At 51.6% G+C, this 19,672-nt stretch overlaps 1 protein-coding gene and 1 non-coding gene across 3 annotated transcripts in view; both read right to left on the reverse strand.

The window, feature by feature from the left end:
* Positions 1 to 242: 242 nt before the first annotated feature.
* The window catches only part of RNF216 (ring finger protein 216), a 113,312-nt gene continuing 93,882 nt past the window's right edge, over positions 243 to 19,672 (reverse strand). For both annotated transcript variants that reach the window (XM_065923744.1, XM_065923743.1), the window contains exons 15-17: positions 15,158 to 15,380; positions 3,714 to 3,783; positions 243 to 3,029 (exon numbers count right to left, since the gene is read on the reverse strand). In XM_065923744.1, the coding sequence (XP_065779816.1) occupies positions 2,710 to 3,029; positions 3,714 to 3,783; positions 15,158 to 15,380 (613 nt within the window). In that variant the 3' untranslated portion in view covers positions 243 to 2,709. The remainder of the gene's footprint in view (positions 3,030 to 3,713; positions 3,784 to 15,157; positions 15,381 to 19,672) is intronic.
* Positions 16,853 to 16,956, reverse strand: LOC136162083 (U6 spliceosomal RNA). The gene has a single exon (XR_010661933.1). It is a non-coding gene; the product is annotated as a U6 spliceosomal RNA (small nuclear RNA).

Consider the following 19,672-nt stretch of genomic DNA (forward strand, 5'->3'; position numbering starts at 1 on the left):
CCTCCCTCCCGGGCAGGCCTGGCCCCTCGGGGCAGCCCTGGAATCAGATCCTGCAGCTCTTGGGCGGCCCCCCGACCTCTGCTGTGGGAGAAGAGTCAGGTGAGGCATTATCTGCCCTGGGAATCTGCGGGCTCTCTGTCCAAGCAGCCCTGGTAACTTCACGGTGGGGTGGGGGGTGGGGGGGGCGTGAGGCCTGCCTGATCGTTCTGTGCGCGGAGAAAAGAAACCAGAGAGCAGTCTGCACAAACGTCTATTTACAAAAAAAACAAGTTACATATGATACAGGCTTTTTACACACAGTAGTTTAAACAATTATGTATTTTTACTACCAGAAAGAAAAAAAAATGTAATAAACTAATCATTTTTGCTGTTTTTATACAATGTGACTGGTCATGCACACTTGTTTTAAAACCTTTCGCTAAGTGCAAATACTAGATTCCTCTCTCCAGTTTTAAGGCAAGAACAGGACTGCCGCTGGGCAGTCTTTCGCTCCGGGGAGCAAGCCCAGCGGCCCGGGGGGGAAGGTGCTGGCTGCCTCCAGGGCTGCGGTCCCCAGACGGGCTCATCTCTGTGGGTGTCCTGGCGTTAGTGTCTTGAGGCCACTGACTGTCTTGTCAGATGAGGATGCCCCGTCTCTCCCCCCACCCCATCACCGCGACAGACCACTTCTCCAGGAGACCGAGACCCAGGTGCTGCCTCCGGGACACGGGGACACCCACAAGCTCATTTTGCAGACACATGGGGACTTACGTTTGGTGACGGCGCTATGTCCACTGATCTGCAGCCACTCCACACCCTGGCTGGAGAACACTGGAAATTGGGTGCCCTTGGTTCAGAGGAAGGAGTGGTTCCCTAGCTGTCCTGTCCTGTCCTGCCAGAACTTGTCTCAAAAGACGAGCCTTGGAATTGGCCTTGAGGGAACCATCATTCTGGTCTCCCTGTGCCAGGCGACCTCTACACGCCAGGTCCTAGGGCAGTCACCGAACCAGTGTCGGGCACACGCCTGCCGAGGTCTGTCCTTGCCACTGCCCCAGGGCCTCTGTGGAGCCACATACTCTGGGTCGCAGAGCCGAGGTGAAACCTGGCTCCCTCGTTGGATGATGAATTGGGTCAGAGACCTAGAAGGTTCTGGTGGGCTGGAGTGAGACTGTCAGCAGTTGGGCAGGGAGACAACACCTGGGGTCACCCTCCCCACCTGGTAGGACACCTGTGGGCAGTTCATGGCTCTCAGAGACTCTCCCGTGGGGAAGCGGGGGGAACATGCCTTCCAGGTATGGGAAGAAACCCTGCGGCTGCACCCCAAGGAGCAGGGGCGGGGGGCCGGGCAGGGAGGGCCTCCTGGCAGCAGAGGGTTGGGTGTGGCCTCTCCTCAGGCACCTGCCCCCCTCAAGCCCAGGGGATTCCCTATCTGCAAAGCCCAAACCCGGAAAAAGAGCAAGGATGAGCAACTCAGCCTCATCTCCTCTCCAGTTTAATCTGAAAAACAGCTGAGGCTGGTGGCAGAGGACGCCCAGGCAAGGAGCGTGTCCCCTGCACCAAGGTCTGTGTGTGAGCTGCGGGAGCCCACAGCCATCGGGGTGTCACCCAGAGAACGGAGGCCAACACCGGGGCTAGGCAGGTTCACCCCATGGGGGCTGCGGCTCTGCACGTGGGCTGGAGTGCGGTGACATGCCGCCAAGCATGTGCCCGCTGGGGCTGAACAGCAAAAGGCCATGGGTGCGTGGCGGGGGCTGCCCCTGGGCACAGCCAGTGCCCCCACCACACCTTCGGGGAGAACCTGGGGGTGGCAAACGCGGCTCCTAGGAGAGCCACCAGGCTGTCACAGCTACCTCAGAAAGGCCTTGTGTTTGGTGATGATTTTGGGACACCCCCCCCCCCACCCCTGGTCAGCTGCCAGTCATGGGGTAGGTAATGGGGATTGAGGGAAACTCTAGTAGGCCACGGAAAACTGGAAAAGTGAAAACTGAGTGAACAGCAAACGTTCCTTCAGATAAACCACAGACATCCCATTGCATGAAGCGGCTCCCTGTGGTCTCATCTGAGAGGGCCGAGAGGGGAGACCCTGGAACTCTCGTGGCAGTGGGGGCCTGGGGGACACAGTCCACAGCCCCCCCCTCACTGGGAGCGACTGGTCAGGGCGGCGGGGCGCACCCCATGCTGGGCAGGCCTCGGAGCAGGGGATGGGAGAGCCAGGCCTGCCGGACCTGGGCCCAGTCTCACGGCTCCAAACTGCGCTGTTACTTCACTTTATTACCGGTCACACTGCTGCGGTGAGGAAGGCTTACATGGTTTTTAACTGAGACTTTTGTTGTCTGCCGGGAGTTGGGGCTGGAGGCAAACATTTCCCTGAATCTACTCCTGCAGGGATATGAGTGATAGATGGGTGCCCTATGCCCAGGGACCCCACCTGGCAGCTAGAACGGCAGACTCTTCAGGAAGAAGGCTTCGCTGCCCCTGATCTCTGCCCAGCGAGTGCCAGACCAATCCTCATGGGCACCCACAGGGTACCACCACCTGCTGGTTGCTCTTGAAGGAGCGCTGGCCCTTCCCAGGAAGAAATTTTGCCCACCCTCCCGAGAGCCAAGTCCACCACCCCTACTTGGCAGGCCCGGCACAGTCATCGGCCTGGGCGGGGGTGGGAGGGAGCATCTGCATCCAGCCTCCGCTGCCAGGCGCTTGGCGGGGCTCCGGAGGGGCGGGGCCCAGGCGTCAGAAGCGATGCCGAGGCTGGGGGCCAAAGTGCATGGGCAGGTTGTGCTCCAGGGGCATGTGGACGGGGGCAAATTCGTAGTTGACACGCATGTTGGGCAGGGGCGGCACGTAGGGCGCCGGGATAGGGCCCATGTTGAGGGGGAAGTTGTTGAACATGGGCCGGACGGGCGGCAAGGGGAAGGGCGGATGCACGAAGGCGTAGGCGGGTATCTGCTGCTGGTGCAGGTTCTGGGGCACTGGCCTCGGCAAGGCCTCAATCCTCTGCACTTTCTCGGGGGGCTTCTCCAAGGGGGGCCCGATGCGTTTGAAGGTGTTCTCTGAAAAGGAGGCAGGATTTAGTCAAGAGAAGGGTTAACCCCACTGTGTGCTGACCTGCTGGGGAACCAGCAGAACTGCTGGAGGTCAGGCCAGCCACCACCGACCTGCCTTCTTCCCGGTGGACACGGGAGGGGTGGCCAGGCCAGAATAAGGCCGACTGAAGTCCCCAAGGCAGCAAGCATGCACAGGTGCAGCCCCCCCGCCGAGCAGTCACCAAGGACAAAAGCACACGTTCCCGCGAACATCACAGCCCACAGGGGTCCCCTTAGTGGAAGGCGGCTCAGATCAGCTCAGAACGGGTGGAACTGCTGTGGGCATCTCTTAGAGCCAGGGCCTGGGGGGCCGCTGACAGGAGCTCCATCGTGTTTCTCCAACCTCAGGGGGCCTCCTGTCTTCTTCAGTTGGCTGTGGTTCCCGTTTGCGTCCTAAGTTCAATCTCACCAGCTGACCTACCTCCCTGCCCTCACGGAGCTGCTAACACTGCCTCTAAACTCTCGGGACCTTTCCCAGAGGGAGCTGGACCTGTGGGTGGGGTAGACTGGGGCCTGCCTGAGGGACAGCCCTCCCTGGGGGTCCCTGGCGAGCAGGGGGCCAGGATTCCCACAGAGGCAAGCAGTGGGCATCCTTTCCTCCCCGTGTTTACGGACTGCCTGGGCGAAGGGCCTGTCCTGGGGAGAACTTGCCTCCGTTCTTTCTTTTCTGTTCCTCTTCGGCCTCCTTCTGGATTTCCTCAATTAGCTTCTCATCATCTTCCTAAAAGAAAAGCAAATGATGACAAGTTTGCTTTCAGCCAGCTCCATGCAGGGCTCAGGCCCTGCTGGGACACGCAGGACGCCGTGGGTCTGCACACCCCTCATTCCCAGGTCTCCAACAACCTTCTTCCTTCAGCACCACAGGAGTGTTCCTGTGAGGAAATCCATTTGAAAGGCTGGGACCAGGGAGCGGGCCTGTGCAGGGTGGGTGGCCGTCTAGGGGCCAGGTTGAGAGGCTGCTCCGTTCACTCAGCTCAGGCTTAAGAACTTCCTGGCAGAGGGTTACCCAAGTGCTTGGGATGGGCTGAGTCTGGAGTGGGCAGGGCCCGAGGCGCTTTAGATCTTGAGTCCAAGCACAGGAATCTTTCTGCGTAGAGCCTGCAAGTCTTGCCGCCTCCCTGAACTGGGCCGGACAAGTGACCGTGCTGGCCTGCTGACCCTGAAGCTGGCTCTCAGCTCCCAGTCAGCAGTGGGGGATAGACGGAGCGACATCCTGCCCGCAGAGCACTGGCTGGCCCATGAGAAAGGCAGAGCAGTTCAGGAACAACTCCTTGACAAACGCCAGCTCGGGAGGCCTGCTTCGCTAAGGGGTGACTCAGATGTGGATGGTCCCAGCCTGGGGGCAGGAGCTGAAGAGGGCTCTGGGCACAGGCAGACGGGCGTGCCAGGGTCCCTGCCATGTGCGTCCCCCACCTCCACCTGGCCCAGGCCTGGCCTGTACAGCGTGCTGGGCTTCGACCCGCTCCTCAGCGGCCCTGCAGAAAGGCTGGGGGCTGAGAGGACACTCACTGGGCTGAAGACCCACCACATGGTGCGCGTCTTTGCTGTCAGCCACAGGGCTGCTGCTGCACTGGCACGGCCACGGAGGGCACAGGACTCAGGCCCACCCCAGGAACTGGGGGGACGAGGAGCAGAGTGGGCGCTGCAGTCACAGCCTGACCAACCCGAGCGACAGGCAGGTGCGCGCTGTCTCCTGGGGTCCAGCAGCGGCCTCTCCAAGAGTCCAGGGCAGTCAGGCTGGGCAGCGGTAAGGAGAAGGGCAGGGGTACCCAACATGGGGGCGGGGAAGTGCGCTGGATCCAGTGCTGCCCCAGATGAGGCACAAGGCAAGGCCTGGTGTGGTCTGGGCTGGAAAACTGTCAGTGATAACTGGATTTTTCATGCTGACTGGATGCTGCCTGGCTGACATCATCCATGGAACTTCGGGGATGTGAATGGAGAGGGTGTGAAGAACACCTGGAACCCTTGGACCAGAGGAGAGCTTGGCAGTCTCAGCGTGGAGCCGGGCCGTGGGCAGTTACTAAGGTCACAGCCAAGATGGTCACCTATGACTTCAGACACTGACGGCCCTGCCATGATCCTGGAGTCACGAGGGTCACTCCTTCGGTGTGCATCGGACGCCTTCTCTACAAAAATCCTAAGACAAGGTCACGCAGCCTCTTTTCGAACACCCTAGGTGAGGAAACTTACTGCCCTGGAGTAATCGCTCAGCCAATCAATACAAAGAGCACCAGTAACACAGCAGGTGTTGGTGGAGGCAGACTGAAGGTCTCCACGTGCAGGTAAATTCTACTTATCTAGGCTAGGAGCTGGCCAACATCTGCATTTGGTTGCCAGTGGCCAGCCTAGGAAGAAAGGTTAAGAAAAGAGTGATCTAGAAGAATGGAAGGTGGGAGAGCTGTTGCCCTGCCCTGAGAGACCTGGACCCACACATTCCTGAACACCCGAGTCTCTTCTGTGACATCGGTTGCTTTAAGGACTGCATGGGCTCAGTGTGTAAAAGACCCAGCACAGAGCAAGCACTCCTCACTAACGGGAGGAGAGCTGGCCAAAACGCCAGGGATAAAGATTTCAGAAAGATGGAAAGTTTCAGAAAACTCCCAGAGAGCTACTTTGATGGTTCCCTGTCCCTGCTGTCTGACTTGAGAACGTGGCGGGTGTAGGAATTCTTTCCGTCAGGAATGTGTGCTGAGCGTGCTGGATGCACGGCTCAGAATCGGGGAGCCCTGGCCCCTTCCCCAGGGAGCTTATATGGCTGTGCTGCAAACAGTTCCAGCTGGCTTTCCACTGTGGCATTCTCCGTGGGCTTAAAGAGGACCCACAGCACTGAGGACCCACCCCTGCCCCCTGCCCCTCTTCCTCCTCAGACTCGCATTTGTCAGGATGAAGAGTGAGGGGTGCTTTGTGAGTAGAGACTCCAGGCTTCTTACGGCACTGCAAATGGAATGGACGAGCAGGGCACCCGCCACATCTTTATCAACACCAAGTGTCCTGTGATAAATCTGAATGCTCCCGGTAAAAGTTTGCCCCTGAATAAATAAAGGTGGGTGGGAGGCACTTGCACAGCAAGTGTGAGTCGCCTTCCTGAGTCAGGTCTGCGGGGCCCGCACTGAGCTCCTCGGGAGGGCGGGGACAGGAGGAGCCCGAGAGCTCAGCCTGGGCGCCATCTGGGAGCACCTGGGCCTCCTCCCTTCCTACCTCTGCTCCGGTCACTCTCCTGATTGCTCAGTGGACTCAGGCCTGTTTGTCCTCAAGTTCTGGAATTCCCTGGTTAGGCAGTGCTCTCAGAGTCTAAATACAGTCTGTATTTCACCAGAAAATGTCAGCACTCAACTAATTTTGAGCAGTGATTGTTACCATAAATAATGAGTAAATAGTTATACCTAGAATATGGGTTAGGCGTTTCAGATTTCAACTTTCTCCAACTGGTCGGAGTCACAGGGCACTAAGTTTAAAAACTAAGAACTAAAACACTTTTCAGTACTTTTTTTTAAAAGCAAAAATTATGTTTTCAGCCAAATATGTTAGACTCTAAGGGGGAAGATTTTTTACTTCATCTAGGGTGGAATTCCCTTCCACAAGCAGTTTCCCTTGAGCCCTTAAAATTCCTCAAGAGTGAAGGCAGGCTGAATCGTACACTTTAAGAACATACTTTATACATATTTTACCACAACTTAAAAAACTAATAATGTTAAAGAAGAGAAAAGGTTTGGGGAGGTTTGCAGGTTTGGGGTTGATCTCGAGATAACATGTGAAGACCGGCCCTCATCAGAACACTTCTGGGTTTGGGTAAGCGGCATGTGGGGCTGCTGAGGCTTTTCTAGAGGTGAGCTCCCTTGGGAAACATGCAAGGCACCCCAAGTGTCATCACTCACGGTGATCAAGGACATTGGTGAAGACGACTTGACATTCTGCAAAGCTAGGACATACCCAGGCTGCTGGAAACTGGGAACAATGGGAGGAAAAAAGAAGCTGAGAGGGCCAAGGGGTGCGTGGACTGGATCACAGAAGGAACTGCCCTCCAGCAGGGGCTGAGTCACTTACAGGAAATCCAGGTGGGATGGAGGGCTTGCTCACTCCCCCTCCCCCCAACTAGGGAATTTTATCTTACAACAGCATTGTCTTCCTAACAGAAAAGCAGCTGGCACGATGGAAGAACTCCAGCTTCGAAGTTCCACACACCTTGGCCTGGGGACCCCTCTGGTAGACCCAGCACGACCCTAATAATTTCCATAGTAGGTTTACTGTGAGAAGTAAATGACCTCACCTTTATAAAGTGCCAAGCACAGTGACATAAGAACATTAATACTTACTGAGCGCTTACTATGTGTCAGCTCCTATTCTAAGCACTTCATGAAGATTTCTTAACAATGCCGAAAGTTTGGTACTACTGAGTAATCCCCATACTACAAATAAGGAAACTGAGGCACACAGTGAGTTTTGAATCCAGGTCTTGCAATCTCAAAGCCTGAGCTCTCAAGCACTTAAACCTCCTGTGTTTGAACAGAAGTTTCTGGAACACTGGGACTGGAGGCAGTGTGACTGCTTGCCCTAAGAACTCTCAGGGGTGACTATTTTTAGGCCCCGCTTTGTTCTACAAACAGTGTCTCTTGCCCTCTTTGAAATATAAGAGAGTTCCTTCTCTTTGGGATGGAGATAAACTCTGAAATCTTTTTTCTCTACTAAATAAAAGAAGGGAACAGGGCAAAATAAAATACCTCTATTCAAGGAGGTGAACAGCCAATACAGCAGAGACGGAGACCCCTCCCTGAAAATTCTGATTTTTCTTGAGGTTCGCTCACCCAGGAGTGCATGTGACACCTCTTGAAAGATCAGGTCTCTGACTGGCCTCTGAGACCCTCTCCCCCACAGCAGGAGCCGAAAGCGCAGGCCAGGCTCCATGCCCAAGGCCACAGGACTCACTGCTCCTGACCAGGTACTGTTCAGGCCATCTCCGCGTGTCTGTGCCTTGTGGACACAGGTCCTCATGAGGCCGCCAAGTTACTTGTATACCTTGGGGTCCCATGGGACTTTCTCCTTATGCCACAGAAGGCCAGGGTTTTGATTCTTACACACATTAAAGCAATCTTGGGAAAAAGAGTTTAAAAAAACACAAGTAAACCTCACCACCTTATCTCAGCAGAGAGAACTCCTAGAAGATTTTGGCCTGATTCCTGCTGGCCGTTTCTGTATCCCCATCTCACCTGCAAACCGAGGCTCCCTTCTAGAAGGCCTCGTGCTGCACACTCTGGTCCCAAGTGCCTGTGTGTGCTGCTCCCGCTCACACACGCCTGCACGCCACGTGTCTCTCCCGGCCACGAGAAAACAGGCTCTGCAATGCAGTTACAGGCTGAAGGTCACTGTCTAAGTTGAGGAGTGAGACTGGGACCAGGGCAGGGCCCGGCTGCTCCTCCTGGGCTCCCCGTCCCCAGGGGGCCTGGGCAGATCTGGACTCTGCAGGCAGGTGGGGGCTGAAGCCTTGTGAGTGAGCGGCCAGCGCTGCTCTGACTGCTCTGCCCCCAGTGGGGGTGGAGGCTGTACCGTGCCCCCTCGAGACCTGAGTGCCGCTCTACACCCTGACTGCCTTGGTCACTGGGGAACTGCGGGGGAAACAGACCACTCTGCCCACATCACCACAATGGACACCTCGACAGGTCTTGGAGAATGGCTACCCAAGGCAACATGCCCACCCCAGCATTCCTCTCCGTGGCCTTTGGCTCACGGCTTAAGATGGACCCTGAAGGCCTTCTCTGCCTTCTTTCTACTCTCTCCTAACCTTGGTGAAACCTTGCAAACAGATCCACAGAATGGGCACATAAGCAAGTCTCAGACTGAGTGTAACGAAACAGCAGGCTTGAGTAGAAATGACTCTACAGCACTTCCATCACTATTCGTGGCCACACTGGGAGGGGAACCCAGACGCCCCCTACCCCCTGGCCCGAGTGCAATGAGAACAAGGAGAACAGGTCTGGTGCTCACGGTGGGCCACGCACCCCAAACACAGTGCCGAGGACAAAGGATCAGAGCAGAGAGGGACATGGCGTCTCACCGCCCAGCAGATCTGGAAGAGCACTTTATATAAAGAAACGAGTGGCTGCATCTTAACAGGGGGAGGGTTTTGTTTCCTTCCGCTGAATTCCTCTGAGCTCAGCAAGATACAGAAACGCTGGCCTAACCCGGAAGACTCTGACACGCCTGCCTCACATGGTGGGTGGGGAGTGAGGCGAGCCAGAGCATTTGGGGGCTGGCAGTGGGCGGCCTCTCCCAGTACCAACTCGGCATGCCAGCAGCTCGCAGAAGTGAGGGAGAAAACCAGAGAGGCTTTCATGAAGAAAAACCACCCCAAACCCCAACTCCTTAAAACGTGTCTCCCAACAATGAAGCCCCACAGCTCTGCCCATGGAGCAGGGTCTGGATGGGAGAAAATGCAGAGAAATTGCAACCGGTTAAAAGGAAGAAGAGAAGGCTTCCACCCATCAGATATTGACAACAAGCGCCACCACAGGCTGAAGGTTCGTAAAACAGATGTCTGAGCACTCAGTGCGTAGCTGTGCTTGTGACGTTTTTGAACATCCTTTTGAGCCTGTTTCCTTCAACATGTCTGGGCACCAGGGATGGCCACCCACTTGCCTGCTGCCAGCCTCCTGTGACCACGAAGGGAGGGTGGTAACGTTTCTTCTTAACTTTTTTCCCCTCAAAGAGGGGACTGAGAATCGCAAGTCAACCACTGCTCCCCTCCTGCCATTTTGGGAGTGGGGTTGGGGCTGGGATCCAGGTCATGTGTGGCCACAGCTGTTGTTAATAAACTTGCAATGATTTCATAAAAGGCTTCCAAAGAGCTGAGGATTTAGTTTCAAATTATTCCCAGATCGGCTGCAGATCACCAAGCAACACCAGACCCTAACCCCCCAGCGCCAGCTGTCCCCCTGCAACAGGAAATTGGGGGGAGGAGGGTGCACTGCAGCCGGGGCGCGCGTGCTGTGCATCTGGGGTCTGGAAGGCGGGGAGGGGGCGTGGAGGAGGCCCGGACAGCGCGCTGGGGAGGAGCGCAGGCTGGACGGCTCTCGGCTGGTTCTGTGAAGACCTCCTTGGGTCATAGAGGCCTGGAACCCAAACCTTTCTGTCGAGCGCTCCCTGGCTGGAACCTGGAGGCGCATGGAAGGTGGCCACGCTGTGACTCCTGTCAGGCTCAAGGACGCAGCCTGGGCTGCTGGCGTGTGCTGAATGCGGCACAGGCCGACAGGCTGTGTTGAGTGGACTGAGCCACACTGCCTGCATCCTTGGTGCCGTGCTCGAGTCACACCTGGACTGACTGGGGACACTGTCGAGGCCCCTTCCTACAGCTGCAACTTGCTTGGTGAGGGCCCAGCCCTCCATGGAGGCCTGCCCCTTCACAGGGCTCAGGGAGCGGTGGGCAGCTCCTGTACTCGTAACCTTGCTTGCTCCAGAGCGCGGAGGCTTTGGGAGGAAGGAGCTAACGTCTGCCTGAAGACCTGGGCTTGCATCCTGGTTTTACCAAGTGACCCGAATCCTGGTCTTCATCTGTAGGATAAGAAAGTAGTCCCGCCTCCACGCTGTAACAGCAACAATAGTATTTAGACATGAGGTTCACCTTAGCATCTTGTTTCTTCTACAGAAGGTACATTTTAAAAGTTAAGGGGAAAACCACTGAAACTAACAGTTAGTTACCGACCTAAAGTCTGGAGGATCTTCTGAAGCTATTCCCTAGAAGGGTCTCCACCTTTCACTCCCCAGTCCTCTCTGAAACACTTTTACTTCCTCTTCTTTTCCCAGGCCACTCAAACAAGAGTCTCAAAGAAGCCCCGTGTCCCCAGTGCCCGACCCGCCAGGAAGACAGATGCTGGTCCAGGCTGGGTGGTGCTGGAGCCAACTGAAGGCAGCGGGCCGGTGGGCAGCTTTAAGATGTGGAGAGAACAGGAGACCTGAGATCAACACAGGCCACTTTTTTTTTTTTTTTTTTAAATCTGGCTGCACCACGCAGCTCGCAAGATCTTTGTTCCCCAACCAGGGCGTGAAGCCGGGCCCTTGGCAGTGGGAGTATGGAGTGCTAACCACCGGGGGTGCCCCATGTCACATTTTACTGACTATAATCTTCTGCAAGTTTCTACATTTATACAACTGGGATGATACAGCTGCCTTAGAGAACAGTCACAAATAAAATATATTAACACATACTAACATCAGGTTCAATCCACTGTAGGTTTAGGAAAAATAAATAAGTCTCCTGACCAAATGGCTAGGCGATAATGGTGCCAAATTGTAAACTGGTTGTAAAAGCCCTAGGGTTTTATTTGAACTAAACATGCCTCAAATTCTTATTTTTAAAAAACAAAGAAGTTGTAGAGAACAATTCTGTGCAGTTTCTGGTAGCCAAAACCCAAGATAAAACCAACTTTGTTTTGTATTTAAAGAGAAAATGCTCTTATGAATTTTGTCCCACTTCTAGAATCCAGCCTGCCAGGTGACTGCTCTGAACATGGCTTCTAACAGTAAGGTGTAACTCGTTAACCCCATTAGATTACCACTTTTTTGGACAAGAAAAAAGCACATTCGGGTCCAGTAAAGTCCCAGGGCAACCCATCCCCCACTACAAAATAACGTCTGTTCATTTACAGGTTGTGATTTGACTGTGCATTCTGACCCCTAAACTAGAAAACTGTGGTTTGTTGTGACTGGCTTGCTTCTGTTACTTTTTTCCTTCCTAAAAAGACATCTTGTTTTACAAGACTCTTGGTCAAATGTTTTGAGCTTATTTTCAACAACTAACAGATAACTGACAGCTCTCTAATATGGAGTTAGTTCAGTTCCCAAGCAATCCGTAGTCATTAAGGACAGAAACTCAACTTCCCTCCAAACCACGAAGGGATAACTCCCTCACGGACAAATGAGAGATTCTTCCTGGCCTTGCTGGTTAATTAAGCCAAAGGGCGGATGACAGGGCATGCTTTGTTTCCCTGGACTTCTGAATGGCTTTGTGTTCCCAGAAGCCCCAACAGATGCTGGGTTGGAATTCAATCGGTCTCCTGGTGAGAATCAAGGAGACGGGGCTGATCCCAGTTTTGATGGGAACAGGACAAGTGGAACAGAATCTCTGGCTGTGGCTGCCCGAGGAAATCACAGGGATTTGTGTTGGCCTGACCTTTCTTTCGAACTTTATTTTGAGCAAATACAGAACCTTTCTCAGGGTAGAAGAGGACAGTTCAACAAGAAAACACAGGGCAGCTGCATGCTGTGGCGCCCAAACAAGGTAACAGAAGGAAACTTCATAATCAATTCCACGTGTGGGAAGAAAAGAGGTGGCGGGAGAAGGAAGAACGAGAAGTAGCAGAAAGGAAAGTGGGGCTGAGAGGAGGCCAGACCGCCTGCAGCTCACCCTCCTGCACATGGCCACTCCCACACTGCTCTTTGTTTCCGGAGAGGATAGAAGCCTAGGAAATGCTTCCTAGGAGCTCCAGCTGAAGAAAAAGACCCCATTTCTTCACCAAGTTCCTAAAGATGTGCAGGCGCCCAGCTGCTGGCTGGCTGGGACCCAGGAAGAGAGAGTCACCGAACGGCCAGGTCCAGGGCGGGGAGTTTGGCTACAAGGCAGCGTCGGGCACCCGGGAGAGCACATCCCACTGTGCCTGCACCTCCCCCCGGCTCAACCAGCAATAGGAGGGTGACTGTCTAGCTCCAAAGTCACCCCTTAGGTCGATTACTTCCTCAGCAACAGGAGGGTAGGCTTCCTAAGGGTCTTGCTGGGTCACGGGGCTGTGGAGTAAGAGTGGTTCCTGGGTTCCTCAGCCTGGTTTTCCACCCAGGAAGGAGACTATTCCTGGCGTGGAGATACAGGATTTTCAAGAGTACTCAGCGCTTTTCTGAACCTGTTGCCCCAGTCCTCACATCCCACCGTCCCACAGTCCTGGCCTACTCAACACTCACCATCATTTATGTACTTGCCCCTGGGCTAACTTGGGTCTGTGACCCCATCTACGTGCTATTTGTGTTCATGTAAGTCTTTCCATGTTTTTCTTTTTTCCTCTCTCACTGTACTTAAGACAGGAGGGAGAGAGAAACGTCTGTCATATCTAAGCCACTGTTATTTCTGGGCTTTCTCTTATCCACATCCAAATTGATCCTTATTACTATAGGGATATTTACAGATTTCTAACTCAGTCACATTACTCTTTACATATTAACAATATATGTATCTACATAATTTATGTGTGACAACTATTTCCTCCAGTTTTTCATTTATCTTTACCTTTGTTTATGGTGTCTTTTGCCCAAGAGGATTTATGTTTCTCAGCCTGGCCTTGAGGCAGTGTTAAGAAGGACCTTGCCTTCTCCAAGACTATAAAAGTAATCTCTCCTTTGTTTTCTTGAAGCATTTTCAGATGGCTTGTCCAGTGCCCTCCAAACAGCTACTGAATGTTTCCCTCTCCACACAGTAGTCAGCATGACCTCTAAAACTTAAACTAGGCCGAGTCACTTGTGTCCTTCCGGCTTGCTTGCGACAGCTCCCGCCAGCCACTCGGTGAGACCTGCCCGGCTGCTTCAGCGCCCACCTCTCTCACCTCCCTCTCCTCGTTCACCACCTGCAAGCCACACCAGCCTTTTCTGTCCCACAAACAGGCTGAATTTGTTTGACTTCTTTGGCCTGCCTGCAGGTCTCACTGCAAACGACGTCTCCCAGAGAGGTCTGCTGAGATGACTTCCCGCTCCGGCTCCTGTCACTCTCCACCACATCACTCTATTCTTCCTGCACTGCACCAACCACAGAAAGGGCTTTGGTCTAAAACTTAATAAGACTGTAAACTCCATGAAGACTAGTCCTAGAACACCGAGGAGTTACAAATGAAAGAACGGATGAATCTATCATTTCTCTAGGGATATGAATGAAAATTTTATCACTGCAAATTCTTAAGGGGCTGTTCCTGTCTCTGCTGTCTCCCTTTGCTCTATCTGCCTATTCCTGCATTAGTCTACATGACTTTGACTGGTGCGGCTTCATAGTAAAAATTAAGTCTCATTTTCAAAATTATATCAAATTATATCAAAATTTTTTGATAAAAAAAAAACCCTACTGAATTTACACAAGAATTGCAGTAAACTTCTAGGTGACTCTGGACACAAGTGTGAAGTGAAAGTTGCTCAGTCGTGTCCGACTCTTTGAGACCCCATGGACTATATAGTCCATGGAATTCTCCAGGTCAGAATACTGGAGTGAGTAGCCTTTCCCTTCTCCAGGGGACCTTCTCAACCCAGGGACTGTACCCAGGTCTCCCGCATTGCAGGCAGATTCTTTACCAGCTGAGCCACAAGGGAAGCCCAAGTATACTGGAGTGGGTAGCCTATCCCTTCTCCAGCAGATCTTTCCAACCCAGGAATCGAACCAGGGTCTCCTGCATTGCAAGTGGATTCTTTACCAACTGAGCTATCAGGGAAGCACTTTATACAAGGTAAATGCTATATAAATAGTTGCTGGTATGTGGCAAATTCAAATTTTGCTTTTTAGAACTTTCTGGAAGTTTTTTTCCCTTGAATATTTTCGATACATGGTTGGTTGAATCCATAGATGTAGAACCTGTAGATATGAAGGGCTGAGTGCATTTGTCTTTTTATCATCCAAAGTTATCATATAGTAAACTATTATGAATAGCTATTAATACTGAACCATTTCTGAACATCTGGAACATGGTCATGGTTTCTATTTGGTGATGTTTTATTTATATTTAAGTGAGATAAACCTGTTGCTTTCTTTTTCAGGGTTACCTCTGAGAGGTTTGGGTATCAGCATTTGGCTGGCTTTACACAGATACATGTAAGACATGCCTTACTTTCCTATGCTCAAAAATACTTTGAAAGGCATACACAATTTCATGCCCTAAAGGATTAAAAGACTTCTCTCATAAACTACAGGGCAACGCTGCTCTCCGCAGAGTGGCTTTTAGCTACTTCCTCAGCTTTCGTGTGCAGTTCCCTCTCTTCTCATGGGTCACAATGTATCAGGCATGTGTAAGAGCTCTTTCTGTTGTATCACAGTATTGATACCTGCCCCCTACAAAGTGACAGGCAGCCACGCGTTCACTTACAGTGGGGTCGGTCCAGAGAGAGCATCGGGAACACTCCTGGCAGGGGGCTCCTGGGGAGCGAGGGTGCTGGCAGAAGTGGTCGTAGCCATTGATGGACACGCGACAGAGGTAGCACATCTGGGCACCGCAGCGGCAGGACATGCGGTTGCAGCCTTCAGACTTGATGAGGCCGGTCCCACACTTGTGGCATTTCCTAATGCGGGCGGCAGTCATTTTTTCTTCACTTAAAGAAATAAAGAAAACACAATTGGAGATAGCAGCGAAGATGAAAGAAAAATATTATGGCTGTTCAAGTGCTTCTTTTCACAGATAATGACTGCTTGGTTCTTCTGGTGACATTCAAAGGGTGAAAAGAATCTATGTTTTGGAGTCTCAAAACTGGCTTCGCTCTTTCAGTTGGATGACCCTGAGTAAATCATTTAACCGCCTGGAGACTCAGTTTCCTCGTTTTCATAGTGCTTTGAAAGAGGATTACAGATAAGATACAAGGCACCCTGGGTCACAGTGCCTGGCACCAGGTGTTTAGAAAATGATTAGTCTGTTTGTTATAGGAGTCCCTAACAGGCCTAAAATAGAAAAAAAACTCAGAGTCTTCCTAAAGAATGTTTTTTATATACACAAAGCTGGATAACAGAGGGCCAGTAAACCTTAGTTATACACACCTTATATTTTTAAATACCTGACATAGGGCCAGGGTAGACACACCTGGGGGCCAGCCAATAGCCACTTTAGGACCTCCTGTTGGCAGAGCCTGCCTCCTCTGACAAACTGGCCTGTTGGAATCCTACATTCCCAGGTCCCTTGCAGCTAGGCGATGGGCATGCATATGACTCAATCCTGGCCAACTGGAAGCTTGCGGGGAGGCTACTTGCTTCCAGAGGCACTTTAACTGGTATCTACAGTCAAAATGACAAGTCTTGGCTCTTTTTCAATAGCGGGCAATACTGAATCAGTTACTTCTAACGGTGCTGTTCCTAACTCTAAAATAACATGTGCCAATTTTGCCTATAACGCTCATGTGTCTGTCTTCCTCTGCTGTGCTGAATTCCTGAAGGTAGAGGGCTGAGGCTGTGCTGCCTGTACCCAGCTGGCATGAGAACTGTCCCAGCTGGACCCAGCTGTCCCTGCTGAGATCAAGACGAGCACGAAGGAGCGCAAGGGTGCACAGCCCTGAAGGACTCATCCTGCTGCTCGAGCGCATCTCTCCTCTCCAACCAGGGAACTGCCTCAGTGCAAGGACTGTAACCGTCTGGGGATGAGCTCTGATCCACACTCTCCCTCCTAGAGCTGAGACAATGCAGCCTTGTTCCTTCCACTACTCCCCGTTTTTCTGCTAATAAGGAGGAGTAGCCAGGTGAGTGTGGGGCAGGCAAGGTTTTTTTTTTTTTTCCAGGCAAGTGTTTTTAAACACTGATGTTCAGAAGACTATTGTGATATGCTCCTCAAAAGCCAGATCATGTGTTTAAAAGATAGAAAAATGCATTAGGAAACTGGCTGCTATTCACTGAGGTCTAATTTCTGAATGGTCCAAAATGAAGGCAGAACTCTGGCTTGAAAAGAACTTAAATCCAGTTTAAGTTACGGAAGAACAAATGAGTTCTCAGTTTTGCTGAATAGGAAACAAGGTCAAGGGGACAAGGTTTTTTTTTTTTTTTTTTTGTCATACATTTAAAAAAATTTTATTATTATTTTTTTTTAAATATAGAACGCTTCACAAATTTGTGTGTCATCCTTGCGCAGGGGCCATGCTAATCTCTGTATCGTTCCAATTTTAGTATATGTGCTGCCGAAGCGAGCACGGGACAAGGTTTTAAAAAAATAAGTTTATTACTGTCAACACTGTATACATGTTCACGATTTCAGTGAGCTCAGCAACTGTGAACACATTTCTCAATCCTCCACGGTAAGACTCACAGGCTCTGATGAAAAGGTCTGCCGTCTGAAAAGCTGTGGCCACAACACAACTGTAATCTCTCCACAGCAGGAGCCTGCTGTGTAAGCACACCCTGGAGACTGAGGGCTGGCCGGAGGCTGCTGCACTCTGGGGGCCGGGCTGGGGGCCGGCTCACTTCCTACCTGGGCAGCTCCTCTGCTGCAGTGTGGGGAGCAGGGGCTCCCGAGAACACTGTTCTTTCCAGGAAGAAAGCACAGGCCTGCTTGTTCACCACGCTGTGAGTCCCCAGTGTGAGGTAACACTGGGTGTGGTGGGGGCAGTCACGGCAGTTCCAAATGGATGGAGGAATATAAAGAACACATACAACTCAACACTGCTGTAATGTTCAAACAGCTGTTCACACTGCAGGAATATCTATTCAAATCAGTTTCTGCAAAACAACAGTGCTGGATGCAGCCAGAATGACCCTGTCCCAAAAAAGGACAGCCCTTAAGGGATGTGGTGACCACCTATCCAGTAATGTGAAAGGGCAAAATGGCACTGGGGAGAAATCATAGTTGGCTTTTTTGGGAGGAGGGTGATTTGGCGAGTCAATTCTAAATGAGGCAGGAAGCAACCAGGCCCACAGGATGTGATCGTTTGCAGGAAAGGAAGTGAGGCTTGAGCTGCAGCTGTGTGTGCTGACCTTGTGTCCAAACAGGAAGGCCCACTGCCCCCCCCCCCCCCCCCCCCCCCCCGTGGCACAACCAATCTGGAGTCCGTGATCCCTTGCTTATCTGTTCTCACCACTATTGAAGTACGCTGGGAGCACCTTCTGGGCACTATTTCTTGTGGCACATGCTATTTGAAATCTTAAATGGCTTTCCTTCATAAGCATGTGTATATATTTTTTTGGTGAAGACATGACACAAAAAATTAACCATTTTATCCGGTTTAAGGTATACAATTCAGGGACATCCAGTGTATTCCCAGTGTTGTACACCCATCACCCTTATCTGGTTCTAGAACACTTTCATCATCCCCCAAGGAAGCTCGGGACCTACGGAGCAGTCACTCTCCCCAACCCCCTTTCCACTGCAACCGTTAATATGCTTTCTGTCTCTAGTGGGTTGGCCTATTTTGCACAGAGGCAAATATTCATATTCCTATGAGTATTTTATATACATGGAATCACGTAAGATGCGGTCTTCTGAGACTGGCTTCTTCCACTTAGCCTGTTTCGAAAGCTCATCCATGATGCAGCCAAGTATCTTCACTCCCTTTCTATGGCTGAATAATACTCTACTCTATGACTACAATACACTTGGTTGACTGTTCATCAGCTGGTGGACACTGGGGCTATTTCCTTCTTCTGGCTAACACAAACAGTGCTGCTACCAACATTTTTGTACAAGTTTTGCTGGAACACCTGCCTCATCTCCTACCACTTATTATGCTGTATCTTATGATTCAGCAATAACCTGCTCGTTACGCCCTGTGTGTACCCTGCTGTTTCTTACTTCTGACAGTAGGCTACTGGGGGTTCCTTGGCTCTCTGGTCCATGGCGTAACAGCTATGTGGGGCAGGCAGCAGAGAAGTAGAAAGCCCCTGGAGCACCCTCTCCCCACAAACAGTGACACCAGATTCCTGTGAGCATCTTTGAGACTGGCGCCACCATCAAAAGCTTCAAGGACGCAGGGCTGTTGATTCCCAACATATCTCTTTCACTCCTCTGACTGGTCTGTACTGAGGAATGGGTCCTGGAGAACGCACCCCCACAGGCCTGGTCAGATGCTAGCTCTCACCGCAGCTGCTGTTCCAGATGTCACCAGAACAAACAAACAGAACCTCTGGCAACTGGGTATGCAGCTATTGATCTGGAAAAGCCTTTTACTTTCTGTCCAATAAGCCGAGAACATAGAAGCAGTTGGCAAGGACCTTGATCATCTGTCACTCAACAGATAACACACTGGACCACCATTCTAATGACATGCAACTAGAACCCAGGGAACAGGAAGCAGCAGGCAGTCTAGTATACATTAATATGGTGTATGCATGCCATAATATGGGAGATAAATCCCTTAAAAATACAGATATCTCTAATTTCTATGAATCTCTGGTAGTCTGGAGGTCAGGTGTGTATATATCAGGTTATTATTCCCCCCAAAGCTAACCACACATTGCTGTATTTTGTATTCCCATCATGAAGAAAGAAGTCAGACATTTGGGAGACCTTTCTGCGTTTTGGAATTAACATGTATCACATTTGGATATGTGATTCTGATCCATTTACTGCTGAGACAAAAGGCCAGGTTTAAGCAGGGACTAAACCAAGAGAAGTCTTCCAAGCTATGTTCCAAGTGTCTACAGCAGACTAACAGGCTGAATGGAGCTGGTTGCAGGAATTGACAGGAGAGTCAGAATGGGGGCTGTGCTTTCAAAAAGTAACCAGCTCTGGGAATTCTCTGGTGGTCCAGCGGTTAGGATTTGGTACTTTTACTGCGGAAGCCAGGGTGATCACTGGTTGGGGAACTAAGATCCTGAAAGCCACATAGTGGGACCAAAAAAAAAAAAAAAAAAGTAACCAACTCTTTTAAGAAACATCTCTGGGTCTGTGACTGAGTCTTGGAGTAGTCCAAAT

The sequence above is a fragment of the Muntiacus reevesi genome, chromosome 2, assembly GCF_963930625.1.
Source record: "Muntiacus reevesi chromosome 2, mMunRee1.1, whole genome shotgun sequence".
In the NCBI taxonomy this organism is placed as follows: Eukaryota; Metazoa; Chordata; class Mammalia; order Artiodactyla; family Cervidae; genus Muntiacus; species Muntiacus reevesi.